Here is a 20,395-nt window from a genome sequence, read left to right as displayed (position 1 = left end):
AGCTGATGTATTTTCTTACTCGGGAGGTAAATACACTTGCCAGGTTCTGTTTCTCCACTGTGTATATATAGATAGATAGATAGATAGATAGATAGATAGATAGATAGATAGATAGATAGATAGATATAAATATATAGATATATATACAAAAAGGCAAAAGAAAGTGTGCAAGTTAGAGAGTACGGTCCCAAAACCACATGGATTCAGTCTGTCTTGCCCGTTGTGCATTCACATTGCCCCCTTTAGGATGTGGCTCAGGTGCAGGAAAGAATTCCTGGCAGCAGGGCAGTGATCTGTAGGGTATTAGAAGCATAACAGGAAAGTGGAGGGAAAAAAGAAATAAAAAGAGAATTTGACAGACCTCATTCTGGTTTCTGCTTAGTTGCTCCCTGTTTTGTGCTGTATTGTAAGCAGTGCTTTAGCAATCGTACAGACAAAGCCTAACAAAGAGACTTGCTTGCTGGCAGAAAGTTGCTTAAAATAACTTACTGAGGATAAAGAGGCTGCCCAGGTCAATAATGCTGTGAAATCCTCAATGTGCAACAGCTCCCAGAGGTTTTGTAGGCATATAGATTTTTAAAAGCTGTAGACTGTTGATAAGGCAATAAAGATTGTTGAGTGGTGCTAACCTTGTATTGATGGTGCGGGGACAGATATATGAAGATTTGAGATTGGGCTATAGAAATACAGAAATCTTTGTTCCCTTCAGCAGAACTCTGATTTAAAGTATGAATGCTAGAAAGAAAGATAGAATTCTTCTTTGTTAGAAGATACTTAATACCGTTAAAGAGTCTTTGTTGTATTTTACTCTTCAGTCAGATCTATGACCGTTTAAAATCATGTCAAACAATTTACTTGGCTTGCTTTCCATTGAAGCAAGGGAAGTAGATTTGTCAAAGACAGTGTAATTTATCCTTACCTTCATTACAAATGTATCAATTCTTTTGGTGCTCATTTTATACAGCATTATTTTTAAAACATTGGCTGAAGGTAATCAATATGAAGCTTATTTCAGTTCTATTAAAAATAGTTGCTTATGAGAACTCTGAGAGATTGTTATTAATAAAACTTCAATTAAATCATCATCTTTCTTAACCATGCTTTAAACCAAAACAATTGTGTGCTGTTTGAAATGGTGCCTTATGTAATTCCAGTTGAATCTTTAGTTTTGAGAAATTCCTGTATCTTCAGATTTTTTTAGTCCGTGTTCTGCCATGTGCACAATTCATAGGGAGGCAGTAGCACAAGGGAAAAAAGGAGGAAAGAGGAACCTGTTGGGAATCTGGTGTCAGCCCTTCCACTGCTTGTGGAGTAGCCCTTTTATTTTAGTGTACCTTCTACAGTGTAGTTTCAGCCTGATGCTCTCCATGTCCTTATACATTTGTGGGGGTTTTTAAGAACAGACACGTTTGCTGGTTCCTCTCAGGAATAAGAATGCTTGTTAATTGTTGCAGTGTGGAAGTGCAGTGTGGAGGCTCCCAGCAGACTGCCTCACCTTGGCTCTGCCTTGCTTTGTCTTGATGTGTAGGTGGTATGGGCAGCCGTGTGGGGAGACATTCCTAACTATACAGTTATTACAGAAATTATCTTTTAATGGTTCTGCTCAGTATATCCATCTAGTTTCTGAACACAGCTCGGGGCTGTGTATGTCTGCAGAAGAAATTGTCCCCGTGGTTCCCCTGTCCAGTCTGATGCTGCACTGCAAGCCCCAGGGAGCCGGCTGGGAAGTCAAAGGCAGAGGGAGGGTAGGAGAGACAATCCTTCCTTCTTGCCTCAGCCCCAGCTGGCTGGGGATTTGTCTGGAGCTGCTGGCAGGAGGCTGTGTCCCCCCCAGCACAACCTGTCTGCTGCCTTTGGCTGGGGAGCCAGGTGGGCTTGTGTCAGTGCTGCACCAGTTCCTTCTCCCTGCTGGTGGAAGGAGGGGAATCGTGCCTGAAGGGCACCACACCAGACAGAAGACTGCTTCTGAAGCCACATAGCTTGTACAAGCCACCCCATCTCTGATTTCACTCAACTGCTTTATAGTGGAAGTTATTAGAATGATGTTTTATCCTGTGTGAAGGAAACTCATTTCTTATCTTTGTAGGCATCAAAGAGGATATGAAAACCAAGCCTTTGTAGCAAAAATTCAGTTAAGTAAGATGGGATCAGAGTGCAGAATCCAACAATTTAATCTTGGAAACCAGCAAGATGAGTTGACACCAGGAAATAGCAATAAAATCATCTTTGTTGTCTTTCTGTTTGGAGATCTGGAATACAAAGAGGTATCTCACACGGATGTACCTGGTGTCTCAACGCTGTCTGTGTTTGCTCTTGGTGTCTGAGAAGCCTATACCAGTGGGAGGAGTAGCAGTGATACCTTTTATCCATCTGGCAGCAGAGACTGTGGCCTAATTTAACCAAGTTTTGAATTTACTAGTGCTTTTGACCTAGGACAAGCTAATCCTCTACCTCTGTGCTTCCAGACACCACCAAACAAGCTGGAAGTAGTTATCTGAATAAATAAAGTGATTGTTTTCCTGGACTGGAGAAAGAAGTCAGCATATCCAGCATCTTCTAGCTAATGCAAAATTTACATTGATCTGCAGTTCAGTTTGCATTTTGCATCATTATACAGTCCCATTTTGAGCAGATTATCTTTTCTACTAGCACCTGAAGTTATATGAAGATGATGATTTGGGTGATTTTTGTATATTTGTTTAAAGAGTGATTAATTGTTCTTGGGTTGAGTGCCCAGTCTACATATTCTGTTGCAGCGAAACTGAGAGACCTGGTACAAAGGTGTTCCATGTAAGCATACTTAGAGCTTATTTGAGCTCTAGTTACCTTAACTAAGAATCTGGTGAGCCTGGGATATAAATGTGCTACCACCAGCATTCCTCTCTGTTCTAGAGAAGCCAGGATTTCTCTTAATTTAGTGGAGTTAACCTTCTGAAATAGGTTGTGGGAGGGAAGTTACTGCTGCTAATTTCTACAACTGCACACAATTTTAGAAAGATCAAGCAGATTGTAGATCTACCAGTAGTAATTTTTCTGCTTGTAGGCAGCTTTGGTGGGATGTCACCAGAAGTGCTGGTGGCTGCAGGTGACAAACAGGAGTGTCCACTGAGGTAGTCACAGAGCCTGTTGCTCAGTGGGTAAGATTATGCATTACAGAACTGGAAATGCTCACTCCTTGAACTGTGAAGTCTGATTCTTCCTCATCTCAGACAAATTTCAGTTGCTGTGCATAACATGTGCTAGCAGTATTTAATTGCTGATTAATTAAACCATAATAATATAGTTGTTTTATATGTAGCTGTCCTATTTATGCAGAAGGAATGTAACTGAATGAGACAGTTTATTGCCAATTCCTGCTACCAATGGCAAAGAGATCTTAATTTGAGTGATTACAGGTTGACTCTCAGTTCCTCATGTTATTTTGCTGAAATCTGTGGACTGGAAAGGAATCGATATGGGGCTTCTGAAACCTGGTGGAGGTTTGCAGTGCTCCACTACGATTGATTACAGCTGCTTTTGTAGAGCTTTAAAAAGAACAATCTGTATTAAAAACATTATTCTTTGGTATGAACTAGAACAACTCCAAATAGGTTTCCATGGGGTCTGCCCTGCAATTTGACCACTTGAAGGGATTGCAGTAATCACCAGTGGGCCAGGGCAGTGAGGCAGAGGAAAGGCTATTAGGTGGGGAGTTATTGGCATGCATGCCAAAGAGGTTACCCTGGCAGCTTTAATCATTCATCCACACTCTCAAGAGGAGGGAGGAAAATGTAAGTGTTAGTTCTTCTGATTGATTAGCAAAAAGGATCAGTAAAGCATGAAAGGAGAGAGGAGGTGTGTGTGGAAGAGCCAGTGTGCATCAGACTTAAAAGCACTGACTGGGGCAGGTACTTGCAGTTATGACCTCTACACCAAAAACTGCCTGCTTCTGCTTTTACTGTCAGACTTGTGACTGGTGATTCAAAGACAGGCTGACCTCTGCATTCACCATTGTCAAAGGAGTGCGTTTAGCTTCTCAGTCTTAGCTGTGCCTTAAATTTAACCTGTCTGCACATGGGCTGATATGTCCTTAAAAAACTGATTAGCATTTTGAGCTGTGACAACAATTTGCATGGTGATTTTGATCCTATTTTTAGGGAAACCAATGGATGCTTCTTGGAAAATGTGCAGGAAATTGCTGTGCTAATTGAGATTAATCAATCTGTAATGCACATTGCTGGCTTCTGATGCTGTTTCGCCTGTATATTGCCCTTTAATATTTCAGTCTGGAATAGCTCTTTGGAAGCTGATCCAGCTGCAGCCCCTTTAAAATAGTTTCCCTGTTGTATTCCCTGTGCCTACGTCAGAGGCAGAGTTGAAGAATAAACTCTTCTTTGCACCAATTGATGGCTTGGCATGAAAGCTTGGAAGGGCTTTGAATCTTGTAATTTGGGGATACCCCGAGAAACTCTGATACATGGGAAACAGAATTCATATGTACTGTAACTGACTGTTAAGCAGTCTGGAGGTTTTCAAGGTGAAGGAGACAACTGCAGTGTTCATTTCTGGGTTTCACATACAGGAAAAGACGATATGGTGTGAAGTTAGAGAACATCAAGCTGGGGGTTCACATAAACAGCACAGCAGTACTGTTTGACACAGTTGACATCAGATTTGGTGGGCCCCTCCATAATTTTTAAGTAACCATTTTGAAGTTTGAGTAAGGTTTATGTGGTCATAGAATTAGGAAGATCTGTTGGTCCTAACCTGTAACCTATGCAGAACTGCTCTTCAGTGTACTATAGTGGTGGCAAAGATCCACAGAGGTGAAGGCTGATTTTTGCAGAAAGTTATTATAACTAAATGAAGGTACAGATAGCTTTCTCAGGGTAGATGATGAATATATCTTTGGAGTGGTGTAACTATGGTCTCTTTCAGCTAGGAGTCCTTTAACACTCCTCATGAGCTTGAGCCTAATTTACAGCCTAGGCAGGCTGTAGGGCAACTGATGTGTAGACCACGGAGGAAGTTTGATGTGTCCTTCATCACATGCTGTTGGTACTCCAGTAAGGACAGAAAGCTCTTGCTGCTAATCTTGCTCATCTCCCTCCTGCATCTTCATACAGCAACCTCTGTCCCACCATGGGCAAGACAATTTTTGGGTAAGACTAAAGTTTGGTCTCGTTGTGCATCTAGTAGATAAATGATACACAGCTGGAAATCAGATGCCATGAAAATAAATGGAAAGAGAGGCTTTTCCCTTTGGAATGCATACAAACAGTCCAGAACTTAAGAGGAGATTTATCTTTCTCCTAAGGATAGAACAGGCTTCAGCTCCAAATCTGTAAGCAGGCCAAAGACCCACTGCACAGTTTGGTGAGTCTATATAATGGGAGGAAAAACATTTAAGGTTAAACAAGATTTCCTGTAGCCATTTTAAGTTCTGTTACCACACAGTGTGCCATACGGCATGTAATTGCACAGTAGGGAATATTTCTAAAGGCACAGATGACTGTTAGAAAACAGGCACATGAGTTTCTGTGGCTTCCTGAAGAGTGTGAACTCAAACCTATCAACTGCAGCACTGTAATTTCTTCGGTGCATGACCGTAAGTGAACAGTAGCTGACGTGCTGGTGGCCTGTTGGTTTCTCCCTGGATGAGGTGTGGTTTTTTTCACTGTGAGCCATGGCATAGACTGCTGAAATTCCTGACACCAGCAAGACTTGTTTTATTAATGCCATCCCTGTCAAACACGCTTCTGTTTTGGTAATTAGTCTGGCGTAACAGATTGTGTGCATCCTAAAAGCCAGCATATTTAGACTCTTGGCTCTGACATGAGGCAATCTCTGTAAATCAGCTCTTCTGGTAGACTTCTGTATTGTTGAGCACTAGCAGTAGTAGAAGCAGTTTGCAGTACTTGTGTTTATTTTGGGCTTTCTTCCTTTCCTCAACAGCCACGAACGGTCAAACCCTTTCGTTATCTGTCATGAGAAATTGGAGGCCTAAGGCTATAGTTTTGTGCAAGATCAGGAAGTTATACATGAGGTACAAGGAGCGTGAATAATCTTTCTGGCAGGTGCTCCAGCCATAGCAGTGGCTCTGCTGTGCACCATGCAGGATGATAGTGCCACTATGGGCACCAACACCATCGCCAGGGGCAAACACTGCCCTGGTAGGGACACCCATGCAAAGCCAGTTTGCTCTTCCACTCTTACCTGAGGAAGGACAGCAAATGTCCTCTAAGATTATAAAAATACCTGTGGAAATGAGCTCTCCAGAATGAGTCAGGGCGGTCAAGGCTTGTTATTTAACTGGCCAAAGGCAGCAGTGGAGGAGGGGCTGGCTTTTGCAAATCCAGGCAGTTGCCATTGCAAGGTTTCACACTGGGCGTGCAGATAGGCACAAGGATTGTCAAGGATTTAAAGCCATTTCGAGGTAAAATTGGGAGATGGTAACTGTCAGAATAATTTTGAGGAAATCAACAATACAGATAATTGTCTTTTGTATAAAACCCTTGCTCTCAAACTTGGAAAATTCAGTCTGTGGCCTGTCAATATGGAGATAATATTTTGGCTGTGATCACAATGACCCAGACTGTGGTGCAGGGCAGGTCTCCTGCAGCCAGTACCTGTTCCACTAATACCAGCATTGTGCAATCAGGATGGTTCCTCCAAGGAAGAAAGTTGGGAATCCTTAGAGTGTTGTGCTTATAGGATGTCACCAATTATTAGTATCTTCCCAGAAAATCCCACAACCATACATCCCACCAGCACTTCCACTGAAGGCTCCACTGTGGTTGTCACAGTGCACCTCAGGTGGGGTTTGCTGGGAAGATTTTGTCCTGTGAGTCCTTAAAAGTGGTCAATGTCACCTTGGAAGGAAATGGGGTTCACTTCTCTGCTTTCTGCTGTGGCCAACCATAGGACATATCAGTGAAAGAAAAGGCAGACATCTGTACGAAAACAATTAGTGGTAAACGTACCTTGTAACATAAAATCCTTCATCGAAATTACATGTTTGTAGCTGGATACATGTGGGCAGCATAGGAAATTGCAGACTGAGGGAGCCAGGAGAGGCTCATCTCTGAGAACCAGTAATACAATGAGAAGTGGAAAGTGGATGCTGATCTGGTTGGCATGCTTCTCCAACAAAACATGATGTTTTGAGGTGGAAATCTGATTTTGAAGGTTTGTACTTTTTTTAAATCATGCCTCTCATTCCTGGACAAGGTTAACAAACTCTTGATGCAACAGTTTCACCTTTCCTAGTGTGATGAAGGAAAGCAAAGAATTGGCAGACAATGATAGGAACACACCTGCTAGCTGCAAGGTCAGCAGTGCTGAGGTCTGTTAGGACTAAATCCTGTTGCATGGCAGATGATAGTTCCTTTTGCAGGAAGCCTAGAGGGAAATAGAGCTTCTTCACATGACTGCCTTTTCTCCAGCCTTCAGTGGGAACCTCTGCAATGACTCTCAGGCCTTAGATGAGTGCATTCATATGGTTAGCTTTCCAAACATGTAGTGTACAGCACTTTAGGGAACTCAGACTCACCAGCTGAGCATGCTTTTATACAGGCATATATGAAACTGAACTGTGTGTTAGTAAAGAGAAAATCTGTTTTCTTTTTCTTATATGGAAGAACTCTGCCTAATCAACAGCTGTAATGCTTGCAAGTTTTCAGAGACTTCTGGCTTAGAAATTTGTAATACAACACCACTTTTAAAATATTAGTCTCTGGTTCTCTATGTACTAAACGGGTTATATCTAAAAGAATTCCATCTGGGGAAAAAGGGAGGTAAAGTATCATTAGTAACACAGCTGCAAACCTCAAATTCTCTGTCCCATGCATATACCCAAAGACCGAGAACAAAAATTTGAGTTGTAAATAATAAAGTGTTTCCATCCACATGTCATCTACTCGTTGCTCCAGTGTCTGAGTTTGAACAGCCATGACAGCCGTGGTAGACATTACTCCTTCAATGCTGCTCACACCAGCTTTCTTGGCTTCATCCATATGGCATAAAAGTCTTTAATGTCTTACTCCTAAACACCCCCATGGAAGGGGAGGACTGACAGTAACAGCAGCACTGCAAAAGGGAATGGCTGTGACAACAAGGCACTTTGTATTTTTTCAAACAAAATATGCTATCCATTCCCAAATCTCCTGTTGTCTGATAATTGTTTTAAATTTTTTGTCATTGAAATTTTGATGAATGATTTATAGCTTTTATGAGATTATGAGACAGGAAAAAGGGGTTTTTGCTTTGTTTCCTCTCTCAGTGTCAAAATGAGGAGTTTGGGGTTTGGGTTTTTTTTTTTTTTTTAATATATCCTGCATGATCCCAGTTTATTGAAACAAAATCTACTGTAAATGTAAAATAAAGTAACATAAAGACATTGAGATTTCAAATTCAATATATTATTGGTATGGAAATATATTTTATCTAGTACTAAATGGGTGCTAATCTATGCTATTTCCATGAGATTTAGATTTATGCCAATGTAGCCAATAACCAGGCAGGAATCCGTGATCATTGGCATGTAGCATGTGAAGTATTTAGGTCACAGGATTTTGCAGCATTATATTCTTGGAATAAAAATGTAAGTGGGATAACAATGATAGACGAGAATGCAATGTCTGTCAAAAGGTAACAAGCAGTTTTGTGGCTTCAGGGCCAGATTAAAGGGCTGATAGCAGAGACATCCTTGCCTGGTGTTCTGCCGTTTTAATAGGTCTGAAAATAAGGCTGTTACATAAAAGTGACATGAGTGCTCTCATTTCAATTGTTAGCCACAGGAAATAGTCACTGAAATATTTGGTCTTCATAATACCTGAAAATAGTTTTATGGAACGAGAATTTGCTAACCTTTAAAAATTTTCCTCCCAAATATATTGAAATGCTAGTACAGACCTTTCTGTGTCCAAGCCTACTGACAACAGATTTGTTTTTCCAACTTGTCTTTTGTGAACATCCTGGAAGTAATCCATGGACCCCCATGGATTCCCCGCTGACAAGTGAGAAAACATTTCTAGAGCAAATACTAAATAAAGTTTATTTTAACATATTTTACCGGTGAATTGTAAAGCATGGCTTCAGTGCTTGGTACTGACTTAAACACCATAAGGTATTCTTTTATTTTCACTATTTTTCTCTCATTTTTCTATGCTTAATCTTCACTGAATTCTTTTAATGGCTGTGGGTTTTTTGTTAACTGTTGGGCTTTTCTTTTTATTCTGAGCCTTAAGGCAGTTTTCATTCCAAGTGGCCTAAGGCATCTGTGTGTTTCTGAGCAACTGGGATAAAAGGTGCAAGCTGTGGGTGTAGAGGGGGTACTTCTACCCCGAGTCTGTTAGCCTGCTTGCAAAGACAGTGCAGTGAATGCATTTATCTGTGCAGATGCTTGTAGATTTTTAAGCTAGAATATGCCTCTTTTGCCTTTGATTTGAGAGTATGCTTGCATCCTGCGTAAGTTCCACCAGACAAGAATAATTTGTACTGAAACAGGCTGAACTGAGGCAAGGGGCTCTCGTCAGAGAGGCTGCAAAGCATCTTCCTCAAGTGGAGCTAGATGGCTGATCTGAATGCGCTTGCAATTAACTGCACTGTGTATTTCTCCCTGTAGTAAATATTGTGCTGGTTCTGCAAGACTGTGGGCAATAGTCTGCTCCTTCTGACGGAGTTGTGCCATCCACAGTACTAGATATTAAATAATGTTTCACATTGCATTCTTTGTATCCTCAGAATAAAATACAACAGATACTCAAATTCCTGCTGAAAGCTGCCCAGAGTTCTCTTCCATTTCTCTTCCTCTGTGTTCAGCTGGTTTAAATCCTGAGAACATCTCAGCATAGTGAGAAATGAAAGCTCTTGGCAGCCAAAGAGACATAATTCATTGAAAGAAAGGGAGTGAATATGATGGTGGGGAGCCTGGCTGACCAGGCACTTGCAGCTTGGGCTGGGTTGGGTTAGCTGCTCATCTGTCTTACAGAAACTGAGTTGTTAGAAGAACTGTCACGAGTAATTTCTGTTTTTTCTGGGTTCTCTGAGGCTGGAAAGAGCAAGAAAGCGGGTTGGTTGTTTTGAGTGGGGAAGGAGAAGTTGGTGTTTATATTTTGAATCCTCCTGATACAGTTTGCTTCTGGTACAGAGAGAAGTTGGAAATGGTCTAGGGAATAAATTTATTGATAAGTTCATATTTTTACTGAACACTAAAAATTCTGGGCATGGCTGGTGATGCTTCTGTTCTCATGAAGACTACCTTACTTTTGTAAACTCAGGCTGTTTCTCACCTCTTACCAAGAGCAACTTCCATTGCTGGGAAATTCCTGCATGTAGATATTATATTTTTTTTCCCAACTTAGCATTGGGTAACACTCACTGCCTCTCTGATACCTTTTGACTGTTGTATGCCTTTTCTATACTCACAGCCAACCGCCTGCATGTCCTTTTAAAACAATTTTGTTTTTTCCTGCCTGATATTGAGGAGTGATCTGTTTTGTACCATGATTGTGTCTGAAAGCAAAATAGGGTGAAGTGGTTTGGTCCATTGTGGCAGCTGGATCAAGAGCAGGATATTTGTCCTGTGACAGGGAGTTGTTTTCCTATACGGAAACAGCCTCAGCTGTGTCTTAATTACAATACAACCTATACACCTACTAAGGTACTTCATGACTTCCCTTGGAGACATCTTTTAAAGGAATTAAATTGTTTGACAGTGACCAGACATCATCTTGAATTTCTGCTTTGGAGTGCAGCCAGTTCCAGGCAGACCATGTGAACGAACGGCAGCAGAATCAGAGCAGGTTTTTGTAAGCTTGTCTTAATAACACGGCACTGTTTCCCCCTCCTATATATCCCCCACCTAAGATGGCCATAGGAGGAGTAGACTTTGACCAAGAATCAAGTGGGTTTTCCTTTCCTCTGTAGAGGAGATCTGCAGGGGTAACACTGTTTTAGTTCAGAGCTGTTCAGAAAAGTGTTAAGTATCCCTCCTCCATGCAAAGATCTTTTACTCTGAAATACATTAATAATCAGCATGGCTTTTCTGATTTTCATAAGGTTAATTTTTTATTGTAGATCAAACTAAAGAGCAGTGTTCTGCCGTGAAGAAGCTTTAAACAGGAATCTGTTGCCAGAAAAAAATCGTGAAAGGAAATCATAGATGTCTTTAACAATAATTTTAGACCTCTGGGGAGGATCTCTGAGGAAGAAGTTACCTTGTAAAGTCAGATATGAGTCTTTGCATACAGGAGTTACCCCATTCACAGTTTGGTACTCCTTCAGGAAAGTTACAGTGAATGTGGGTGGAGCAAAAGGGGCAGTCAATGCCATGCAGTAATAAGTAAATTGGAAAACTTTGGGACTCAGAGCAGCAGAATTGAGTGCTTATATGAGATACTGAATACATGAATTTTGGTGTAGCATTTTGTTATTTAGGGGTTTTTTTACTTGAAATTCCATTTATAATTGTCATATTTTCTTCAAAATTCATGACACACAGGCGTTGACAGAAGTGCTGGTTAAAGTAATAGGACTAATAGGGGCAGGTACATTCTCAGTCATCCAGGATACCTGGGTCTCCCAAGAAAGTTTATTCTCTGTTAAGAAAGCACAGGCTGAGGTGGAGGCAGACAATTCTTAGTCTTTCTAAGCCTGAATTGTCAATTTAAAAGGTGGCTGATACCTTGCTCTATTTTGAGCTCATTTTAAAAGAATCTGTCTTTAGTGGGGAAATATCTGCAGATGTAGAAATGTGGTAATAGTCACAAGAAACCTGATTTTTAGCCTGTTGAAGATGCAGTTAAATTTTAGGAGAGATATGTTCATTTAGGAATTGGAGCATGATGCTGTTTGATCTGGCTGGAAATGTCATAATCCTTAATCAATACCACTGTCTTAGAAACATTTGTAGTCATTCATTCTAACTACTACTAGAGAGTTTAGTGAGGTTTGTCTTGATTAAACTCTGAGATAGTTTGTCATACATCCTTTTGTTCCTTCTCATCTGAGATCAAATGAACAGACTTCATGTGACAGCCTATAGATTTGTATATTTGAGATCCTGAAAGAAGGCTTCAGTCCTGGGATTTGCTTCTTGTTACAGAAGCTCTGCAGAGTATATTTGCAAATCCTATTTATTCATTCATGCATTTAATGAGATGAAGTGTGGTTTTCATTGTGCAGCCTTGGATTTTTTTTTTTGCACTGCTGTAATTTTTACAAATTTCTTTAACAACTTAGATGAATGCGTGGCATAAACTGAAAGTACAAACTTCAGTGTGCCACCATCAACTTAGAAAATAGAACTGAAGATGAAGAGACTGCTGCGCTGGAGAACTGGTATCTTTTTAACCATTCCCTCTTATCTGTTTTCCAGAGAGCAGATTTGACCTCTGATAAAGATTTATACCTTGACAACAGCTCTGTTGAAGAAGCATCAGGCGTCTATCCAATTGATGATGATGATTATTCTTCTGGGTCAGGTTCAGGTGAGACAACATGTCACAAATTGATTTTTAAAAGTGTAAAAAGTAATGCAGTTATTTGAGGGAAATACTTGCAGTGAATATTGTAAGTGCTTTGCTATTTACAGAGCACTGGGCACCCCTGTGGGCTGGGTTTTAAGTATTAACTTTCCGCTTTTTACTCTTACTCCTGAGTTGCATCATTTCACCACGTTATTTTCTCTCTGCTGGCTCTCTCCATTCCCTCTGATTTCTGTGTAGATGTCCCTGGAGTTTAGAAATAAGGATTAGAGAAGGCTTAGTTCTCCCATGACATAGTACTAATTTAGCACTCTGTAGGAAAACATAGCAGCAGCGTTCTTGTTTTCTCTTATATGCAGTCAGGTTCACGTAAACATGGTGTCCATTCCTTTTCTTGTTTTCTTTTACATTTAGAAATCTAGATACTGCCAAAACTGTGAGTTTTCTCTGAGGAAATTACATCCATATAATGAATAAAGAAATTCTTAAATACAACATCCTGAGTTCTCAGACTTAAACGCTCATTAGAGACATGTAGCTATCTCAAAAATTTTCAAAAAAGGTGTCAGTGAAACCTCCTTAATAATTTCTCTTTAAAAGTCTCTTTGAGGAGTGTCTTCTAGACTTGCTTGGAGACTCCAAATGTTAAAAGCTAAATGCAGGATTTTGTGGTAGTTCTGGAAAAGACATTTCCTTATTGTTATATTTGCTGAGCTGTTGTGGAAATCCCATTTATTTTCCCAGTGTGTTTGTTATTCTACTTTTTTTTAACTATGTCTTGATGCTTACGTATAATTTGTGTACTTTCAAAGCATGAACCCTTCTTCTGGTGCCTTGTCTGTGTTACTGTAAGGCACACATGAGATTTTTCAGATGGATTTTTGGGGTTTTTTTCTGCAGACATCTGATTGTGTTGCCAGGAAAATCCAGGCCCATCATCCATACCTGAATGATGTCCTGTGTTTTGGGAGTCTTCTGTTGGGGTAACTTGACATCCCAGGGTGATCAGAGGCTTAACTGGACCTCCTTGATGTAGACCTGTTTGAGGAGAAATTCAGTATTTTATTTGAAAAGAGTATATTAGTGAATCAGTGATTTCATTCAGTCCCCAGGACTGTCTGAAGGCTATTCTGATCTCCAGAAAAATGTGCTTTCAGTCAGCATCCCATTCTGTCATGTCTTCAGATGCTGGTGACTTTGAAAGCTTCAGAAAAGGAAATAGGTTGACAATAAATAGTTGTATGAGGAATGGTCTAGTGTAGTTTTTTTTCCATCCCTCTGTGGTGTCTGGCTGTTTCTAATATGGAAGATTCAAAATTCAGACCTGCTTTTGAAGTGAAAAAGACTACACAAGGACTGGCTTCACATCTTACTTATCCAGGATTCAACAAAGGAAGCATAGGATCCTGCACCTGAGGAGGAATAATAACTCCAAGTACCAGCATAGGCTGGGGGTTGACTCAGCTCTGCAGAGAAGGACCAGGGAATTTTGGTGGGTGACAAGCTGACCATGAGCCAGCAGTGCCCCCGTGGCCAGGAGTGCCAATGGTGTCCTGGGGTGCAGCAGGAACAGTGGCCAGCAGGTTGAGGGAGGTGATCCTGCCCCTCTGCTCAGCCCCAGTGAGGCCACATCTGGAGAGCCCTGTCCAGTTCTGGGCTCCTCAGTACAGGAAAGACAAGGAGCTACTGGAGAGAGGCCCAAAGATGATGAGGGGTCTGGAGCATCTTGAGGAGAGATGGGGGAGCTGGGCCTGAGAAGGGATCACATCAGCTATAGCTGTTGATGAGATCCCTCCTCATACCTCAAAGGCAGATGCCAAGATGACAGTGCCAGACTCTTGTCAGTGGTGCCCAGTGACAGGACAAGGAGCAATGGCCATACACTAGAACACCTCAACACCAGGAAGAACTTCTTGACACTGAGGGAAGCAGAGCACTGGCACAGGCTGCCTAGGGAGGTTGTAGAGTATCCCTCCTTGGAGACATTCAAATCCCACGTGGACACATTCCTTTGTAGTTTGCTATAGGTCACCCTGCCTTGGCAGAGGGGTTGGACTGGATGATCTCCTGAGATCCTTTCCAAGCCTAACAATTCTGTGATAAAAGTGAAGCCAAAAAGAGAGAAACTACCTCTACACTTCACCAACAGTAACACCTTGTCTTTCTTCATTCTTTTCCTGTGCTCAGCTTTCAGCCATGGGTGGAAGTTGGAGTGCACTGCTGCTGTCTCTGGCAGGCTCTGTTTCTTTCCTACAAGAAAACAGGAAAGACTGAGACAAGCTGGATGCCCCTGCAAAGAGCTCATGTGACAGTATACCCAGATTTAATATTTTTGAACCAAGCAAAAAGTCTTTAGATCAGGGAAGCAAAGTAGCATCCTTTGCACCCTACTCCAGCTATACTTACTGCTCTCTATTTTCTGTAGAAAGTATCCTGCAGATGTACCATTGATCAATGTTTCTCATTTTATGTTCAGTCTCTCTTTTAATGGATACTGAGTGATGTAATGTAATGTTCCTAGCAGGAAGAGCCTTCCCACTCAAGCGTGGTTTTCTTGCTATGTAGCAAGCATAGTCCAAGAAAACAGATCCAAGATGACAACATTGCTGACTCCTTTCTTTGCTGTGAAAATTGTTAGCTGCCAGCCAGGCCTATGGAGATAAACAGGAATTGTCAGCACCACCATTAATGCCCTTGCAGGTCTTCAAACAGCATTAACATGGACAAATGTCACTGTAGGCATGACACATTTCAAACTAGAAATTGGCTGAGGGCTTTTTGTAAGGAGTAGCAAAGGGGATGGTGTTCTGATTTTTCTTTTCTTTCCCTTCCCACCTTCCCATAGCTTCTTTTTTCTTTTTTTTTTTTTTTCTTTTGGGTACATTCAGCTACTGTTGTGCATTTGCCCAAGTGTTGAACCTGAATCCATGGGTCAGCAGTTTCCAGAGAAGCCATGCCTGCCTTCTGATTCTCCTATATCAACAGTAGAATATCCATAGTGATTTAATTAGTCTGTTGTTTCCTTGTTTTAGTCTCTGTTTCTGAGGAGATGCTTCAGTCTATCATCACTCTTTTTTGCATTGGTGTTTTATGTAACATAGTAATAAAAAGTAGAAAGTTTTCCAGCCTATCTACAACTTGAAATGCTTTTATAACTATTACTGCTTTTTCATCTGGCATAATAGATTTTAATAGAGTCTTGGTCTTGGAGATAAATGAAAGTAGCTGCTAAGCAGCAGGACTACCCATTACGTGAAGGAAAGGTACCACCTGTCAGATTTATCTGCAAGTTCTTTGAAAAACCTTCTGTCTTGTTCTTGTGTCTTCTCTAAAATTACTCATGGTAATATATATGAGAAAATCAAGCAAGCTTTTCCTTCCCCTTCTTCTCTTCCCCAGCCTAACATTTCTCAGTCAATAGCAGCTTGAGTTGAGAACATTGGCTCAGGATGAACTGTGTGTATTCTGACATTGTGACTGGGGAATCTTCTAGAACAAAAGTTGTGGTGGGGTTGGAGCTTTTTTGAGAAACCCAAGAGCAGATCTGCTTTGGCTGTTGACCGGGAGGGAAGCTGACGCCGCCCTCCAAGGCCAGCAGGCAGTTTGGGAGTCCTGTGGGAGCAGGGTGTGGGGCTGGGGGACAGGGCTGATGTGGCTGATGTGGCTGGGGCACCTGTGTCATGGTGCTGGGGAAGCTGTGGGTGCCAGAATGGGTGCCCTATGGCAGCATGCCCAGCAGGCACACCTCTCCTGGTGTGCTTCCCCTGCCTGCTCCCCCTGTTGCAGTGCAGGCAGCACAGCAAGGATTCACCTTCCATTTGCTTCAGTCCCACTCATCAGTGTCTGTCACATTGTCTTGGAGCAAGAACTTCTTCTGTCCACCTGCTAAACCAGCCCTAAGCATGCTTCATGATATTGACTGCCTGGCTCTCCAGGTCTTCTGACATAGAAATCTACTGTGATACTGTGAAAGTGTATTCTTGATGTGCTGGACAGAATCTTATACTTCAGTATAGTTAGGACTATTCCTTTTAATCCTCCAAGTTTTGTTGATTTCTTGTTTTTTTCTTCCTTGTGTAAGAGCTATCAGAGATGTGACATCCTTGCACTGTCTCAATTTATTTCAGCTGAAGTTCCCTAGCAGGGCGTAGAGTTATGTTCACAGTGTCATCTCTGGGTGTCTAATGTTATGTTGATTAAGAGTTGCTTTGGGGACTGTTCAGTGAATGGAGGTGAGATAAGTCAGCTGAAAATATGTAATTTTGGTTTGTGTCACATTGGTGATAGAGATGGAAGGCGTGAAAGAGATGGTGGTTATGTGTGTGCCCACCTTATCACAGATTTGCTTGTGGTGGTGGTACTCCCAGAGTGTGATGTGCAGCAGCAGACAAAGAGGATGCCAAAAGAAAGGGTGAAATGATTTGATTTTTTTGATAGGAGGTGTTAATCACTGCCTGCTTTGCAAGTCAGAGTGCTAACTACTGTGGGCTTTTTTCTACAAAAAATACTACTATCTATACAGTAATGTCTACTTTCTGTGCAGTAATTGAAGGTGGCACAATCTTGATTTCCTGACAAGTTTCCTCAAGTACTAAGAGTGTTAAAAAGTATTCATATTCCTGTCATCCAAGGGTGGCTAATAGACATGTCACTGAGGGTTAGATAAGGTATTTCCAATACTACAGCACAGTTTAGAGCTATTTTGGCCTCTATGAAGACAGCAGTTGGACATCCTGAAGAAGTTACAGTGGATAAAAGAGGGTGTGTGATGGTGGAGAGCTTTCAGCTCTACCACAAAGGGTTTTGGGTTTAATTACTGCAGGGTTTTTGTGCTGCCCTCAATAACTGGGATTTGAGGCAATGAATAGCCAGCACCAAAATCCGTGTGGACCAAATCCAGAAACCAGCTTTAGTAACAGTGATATTTTCCAGAGGAAGAAGTAAGTTCTTATACTCCAACCATTTCACAGTATTCCTCTTGACAATCTATTTGGAAGTCACACTCATGACACTGTAGGCTTTTTCTTTCCAGTCTTACTTGGATTTAGTGAAGATCTTTTTTGCGCTTTTTAGGGAACATGATACTGTGTGAAATGCTGTTGCTATGTTCTGGAGAGGACTAGTGAGTGGTTTTTTTTGGTCTCTCAGTCCTATTTACAGGTAATTCTAAAAATACTACTGTCAGTTCAGCAAGGGAAGTGTCTTCCTTGTTTAGATCTATTCCATGCCAAGCAGAGACCTGTTTAGATAAAGCTAACTAGAAAGCAGGAACCATGGGGGATGTGTCTTAGCTGGTACCCAAATCAAGCCTAAATGATAGTTGCTTCAACTTTTTGGGGATTGTCAGAATTCCACTGAGGCTGTATGGAAGAAGAGCTGGGTACCTGTGGTGCAAATCCAGTGACTAGTCCAGGGATTAGATTAGTTAGTTGCCCGTTGTTGAGAGAACATGGGTCTGCACCCTCCTTAGCCAAAGGGATTCAGGCTGTAATGCTCTCCATTATGTCTGGCAGACACAAAATTGCCTGAAGCAAAGGTGGCATTTAAGGATTTGGAGGAGCAGTTGTGATTAAGTAGGACTTTTCATTTCATAAAAAGAAGAAAATACATTTCTGTACATTTCATAAAAGAAGAAAATACACTCTGAAGATGTGTTTTATCAGATCTCTAATCTGATAATCAATTTTAATTTCCTTGCCTGTGAAAGCTTTGTGTAATATGGAGGAACTTCAGAAGATAAAGTAGGTTGAGCTATCCAGTGAGCCATTATTTCTCAAAGAAAACTCTTGAATCAGAGCCAGAAAAATTTTCCTGTTGGATGCCTTTCCACACCTCTGTTTTGAAGCAGGATGTTGATTTTTTGATCTTAGAGTTGCATTTCAGGAAAATACTTGATTCTTGTTGTGAGGTCTTCATTCTAGAAGTTGTGTTGTAATTTTGGTATCTCTGAAAGCTTTTTTCCCAGTACTGTTCTGTGCCAGTATCTTTTTTTTAATGATTCTAAATTTTCTTTTCTACCATACAGAGATTGTTTTAGGTGTTGTCTTGTTAATGTCTCTCCTTTAAATGCCAGATGTATGTAATTCTTGATCATGACTTCAAAACATCATTATTGTGCTCATATTTTCAGCCTGTCTTCTTTCTTTAAAAAAACAAATTAAAAAATCAGTTTGGAATGAGTGAGTCATACTATTCTGTTGTACAGCGTTTTATTTGTTAGGAACTATTCTTATGCACATTTGCTAGATTTATTACCCAGGGGTTACTTGGGCAACCGGTGCCTGTAACGAGCAGAACACATTGAGATTCCTAAGGAGTGGTCCAAGAATGGGCCAATTCTTTTTTCCTCTTTCAGGCTTTGCTAATAATTTAGTCTCTTTCCTGTGTCTTCTTCCTTTCACTATCACTAAAGGATATTTATTAGACATGTCCATTACCTTATTCTAAAGGAGCCTTCATACTCCAGCACGGCTTTGAATGTGGAGGAAATTAAATTTAAGGTAATCTTTAGGGAGTTTTTTGTCCTCTTACTCAGTTCAAAAGAAAAGACCTTCTGAATTATGTGGAGTTTAAAGCCATGTGAATTCCTAGTGACTGAAACATAAAGTAGTAGTAATCCTCCTGTAGATAAAACTGAATTCAACAGATGTGCTGTAGAAGAGAAATTCTGTTGAAGCAGTGTGTGACAGATAAAAACTGTTCAGTTCATATGGTTTAAGTAAGGATAAAGAAGTGTATTGATTTATTTATGGTATGTAATTAACTAGCAATCACTGAACTGTACTTTTAGGCTTAATATCAACAGTACAACAGACAACCACAATGCCTGCCATTTATCAAATGGGAACAATAAATTTCTCAATCACTTTCTGTAACTGATCCAGTGTGTGTCACGTGCTCACGGCTGCCCCTCTCACAGGCCATGGGTGTGGAAGCTCCCCTTGTCTGAGTGTGCAGGACCCTCTGTCCACACACCCTGGCTGTTGGAGACTTGGGTACCCCCATGTGAGCTGGGGCCCCACCACGCCCAGGAGGAGCCTCTGCACCCCAGGGTGTGGGTGCTGGGGGTGCCATGGTGGCTCTGGGGAAGCTGGAGGTAGCTGCCGAGGGTAACCACAGGGTGGGGGGTGGCCCTGCCAAGCTCCAGCAGAGCCCCTGATGCCATGGGACCTCATCAGAACCCCTGGCACTGGGGTCTGCCCATGTCACACAGGCCTGATGGCTGCTGCCTTCACTCCGGACTTTCTGCCCCTATTGCAAGTGTTAAAGCTTTTTTTCATACCCATTTTCAGGAAGGGTTCTTCTGTTTGAAAAGTGTCATGGTAATTTTCTGGTTGCTACTTATACCAGCTGATGCACTCCCATTTTCAGGGGATCACTTGGGGCAAGTATCCCCCTGGCAGTTTGGGTGCACTGTTTGCACACACATCTTTATCTTAGTAGGCATTGTCATCTAGGCCCTTGCCTAGGGTGGGCTGTGCAACCATCTCTACCTTGGTGGTGTCATAACAAAAAATGTAATTGGTCTGAAAGAATTTCACAGGTCAATGAAGTGTTACATTTTGTCTCCAGGTGCTGAGGAAGATGAGGATAGTGCAGTGATAACAACATCCAGAACAGTTCCAAAGTTACCGACAACTAGTGATGCATCCAGGGCTGAGACCACCACAGTGAAAATGCAGACCAAGGTGCCTGCACAAACAAAGGTGCGTGGCTGGAGAGCAAGAGCATTTAAAATGATTCCACTGTACATTTTTGATGGTTTGATGTTAAGTCTTCTATTTATATGGATTAAAAAGCACCCCTAAACTTCACTTACTACTACAGCCTGCTAAATGACTACAGAGCTGTTTGTTTTCATTCCTACTAGAAAGTCTGTGTGGCAACATCTGGATTTCACATGAAAGAAAAGAGAGATGCACAATAAT

The 20,395-nt window shown here is 41.4% G+C and overlaps 1 protein-coding gene across 1 annotated transcript in view; it reads left to right on the top strand.

Moving 5' to 3' along the window:
• SDC2 (syndecan 2) overlaps window positions 1–20,395 on the top strand; it is a 60,389-nt gene that overhangs the window by 35,774 nt on the left and 4,220 nt on the right. Inside the window, exons 2-3 of the mRNA XM_058038605.1 lie at window positions 12,359–12,470; window positions 20,040–20,173. Coding sequence (XP_057894588.1) covers window positions 12,359–12,470; window positions 20,040–20,173 — 246 coding nt within the window. The remainder of the gene's footprint in view (window positions 1–12,358; window positions 12,471–20,039; window positions 20,174–20,395) is intronic.

The sequence above is a fragment of the Melospiza georgiana genome, chromosome 1, assembly GCF_028018845.1.
Source record: "Melospiza georgiana isolate bMelGeo1 chromosome 1, bMelGeo1.pri, whole genome shotgun sequence".
Lineage (NCBI taxonomy): Eukaryota > Metazoa > Chordata > Aves > Passeriformes > Passerellidae > Melospiza > Melospiza georgiana.
The sequence above is the reverse complement of the archived record's forward strand: the minus strand, read 5'-3'. Positions and strand labels throughout refer to the sequence as shown.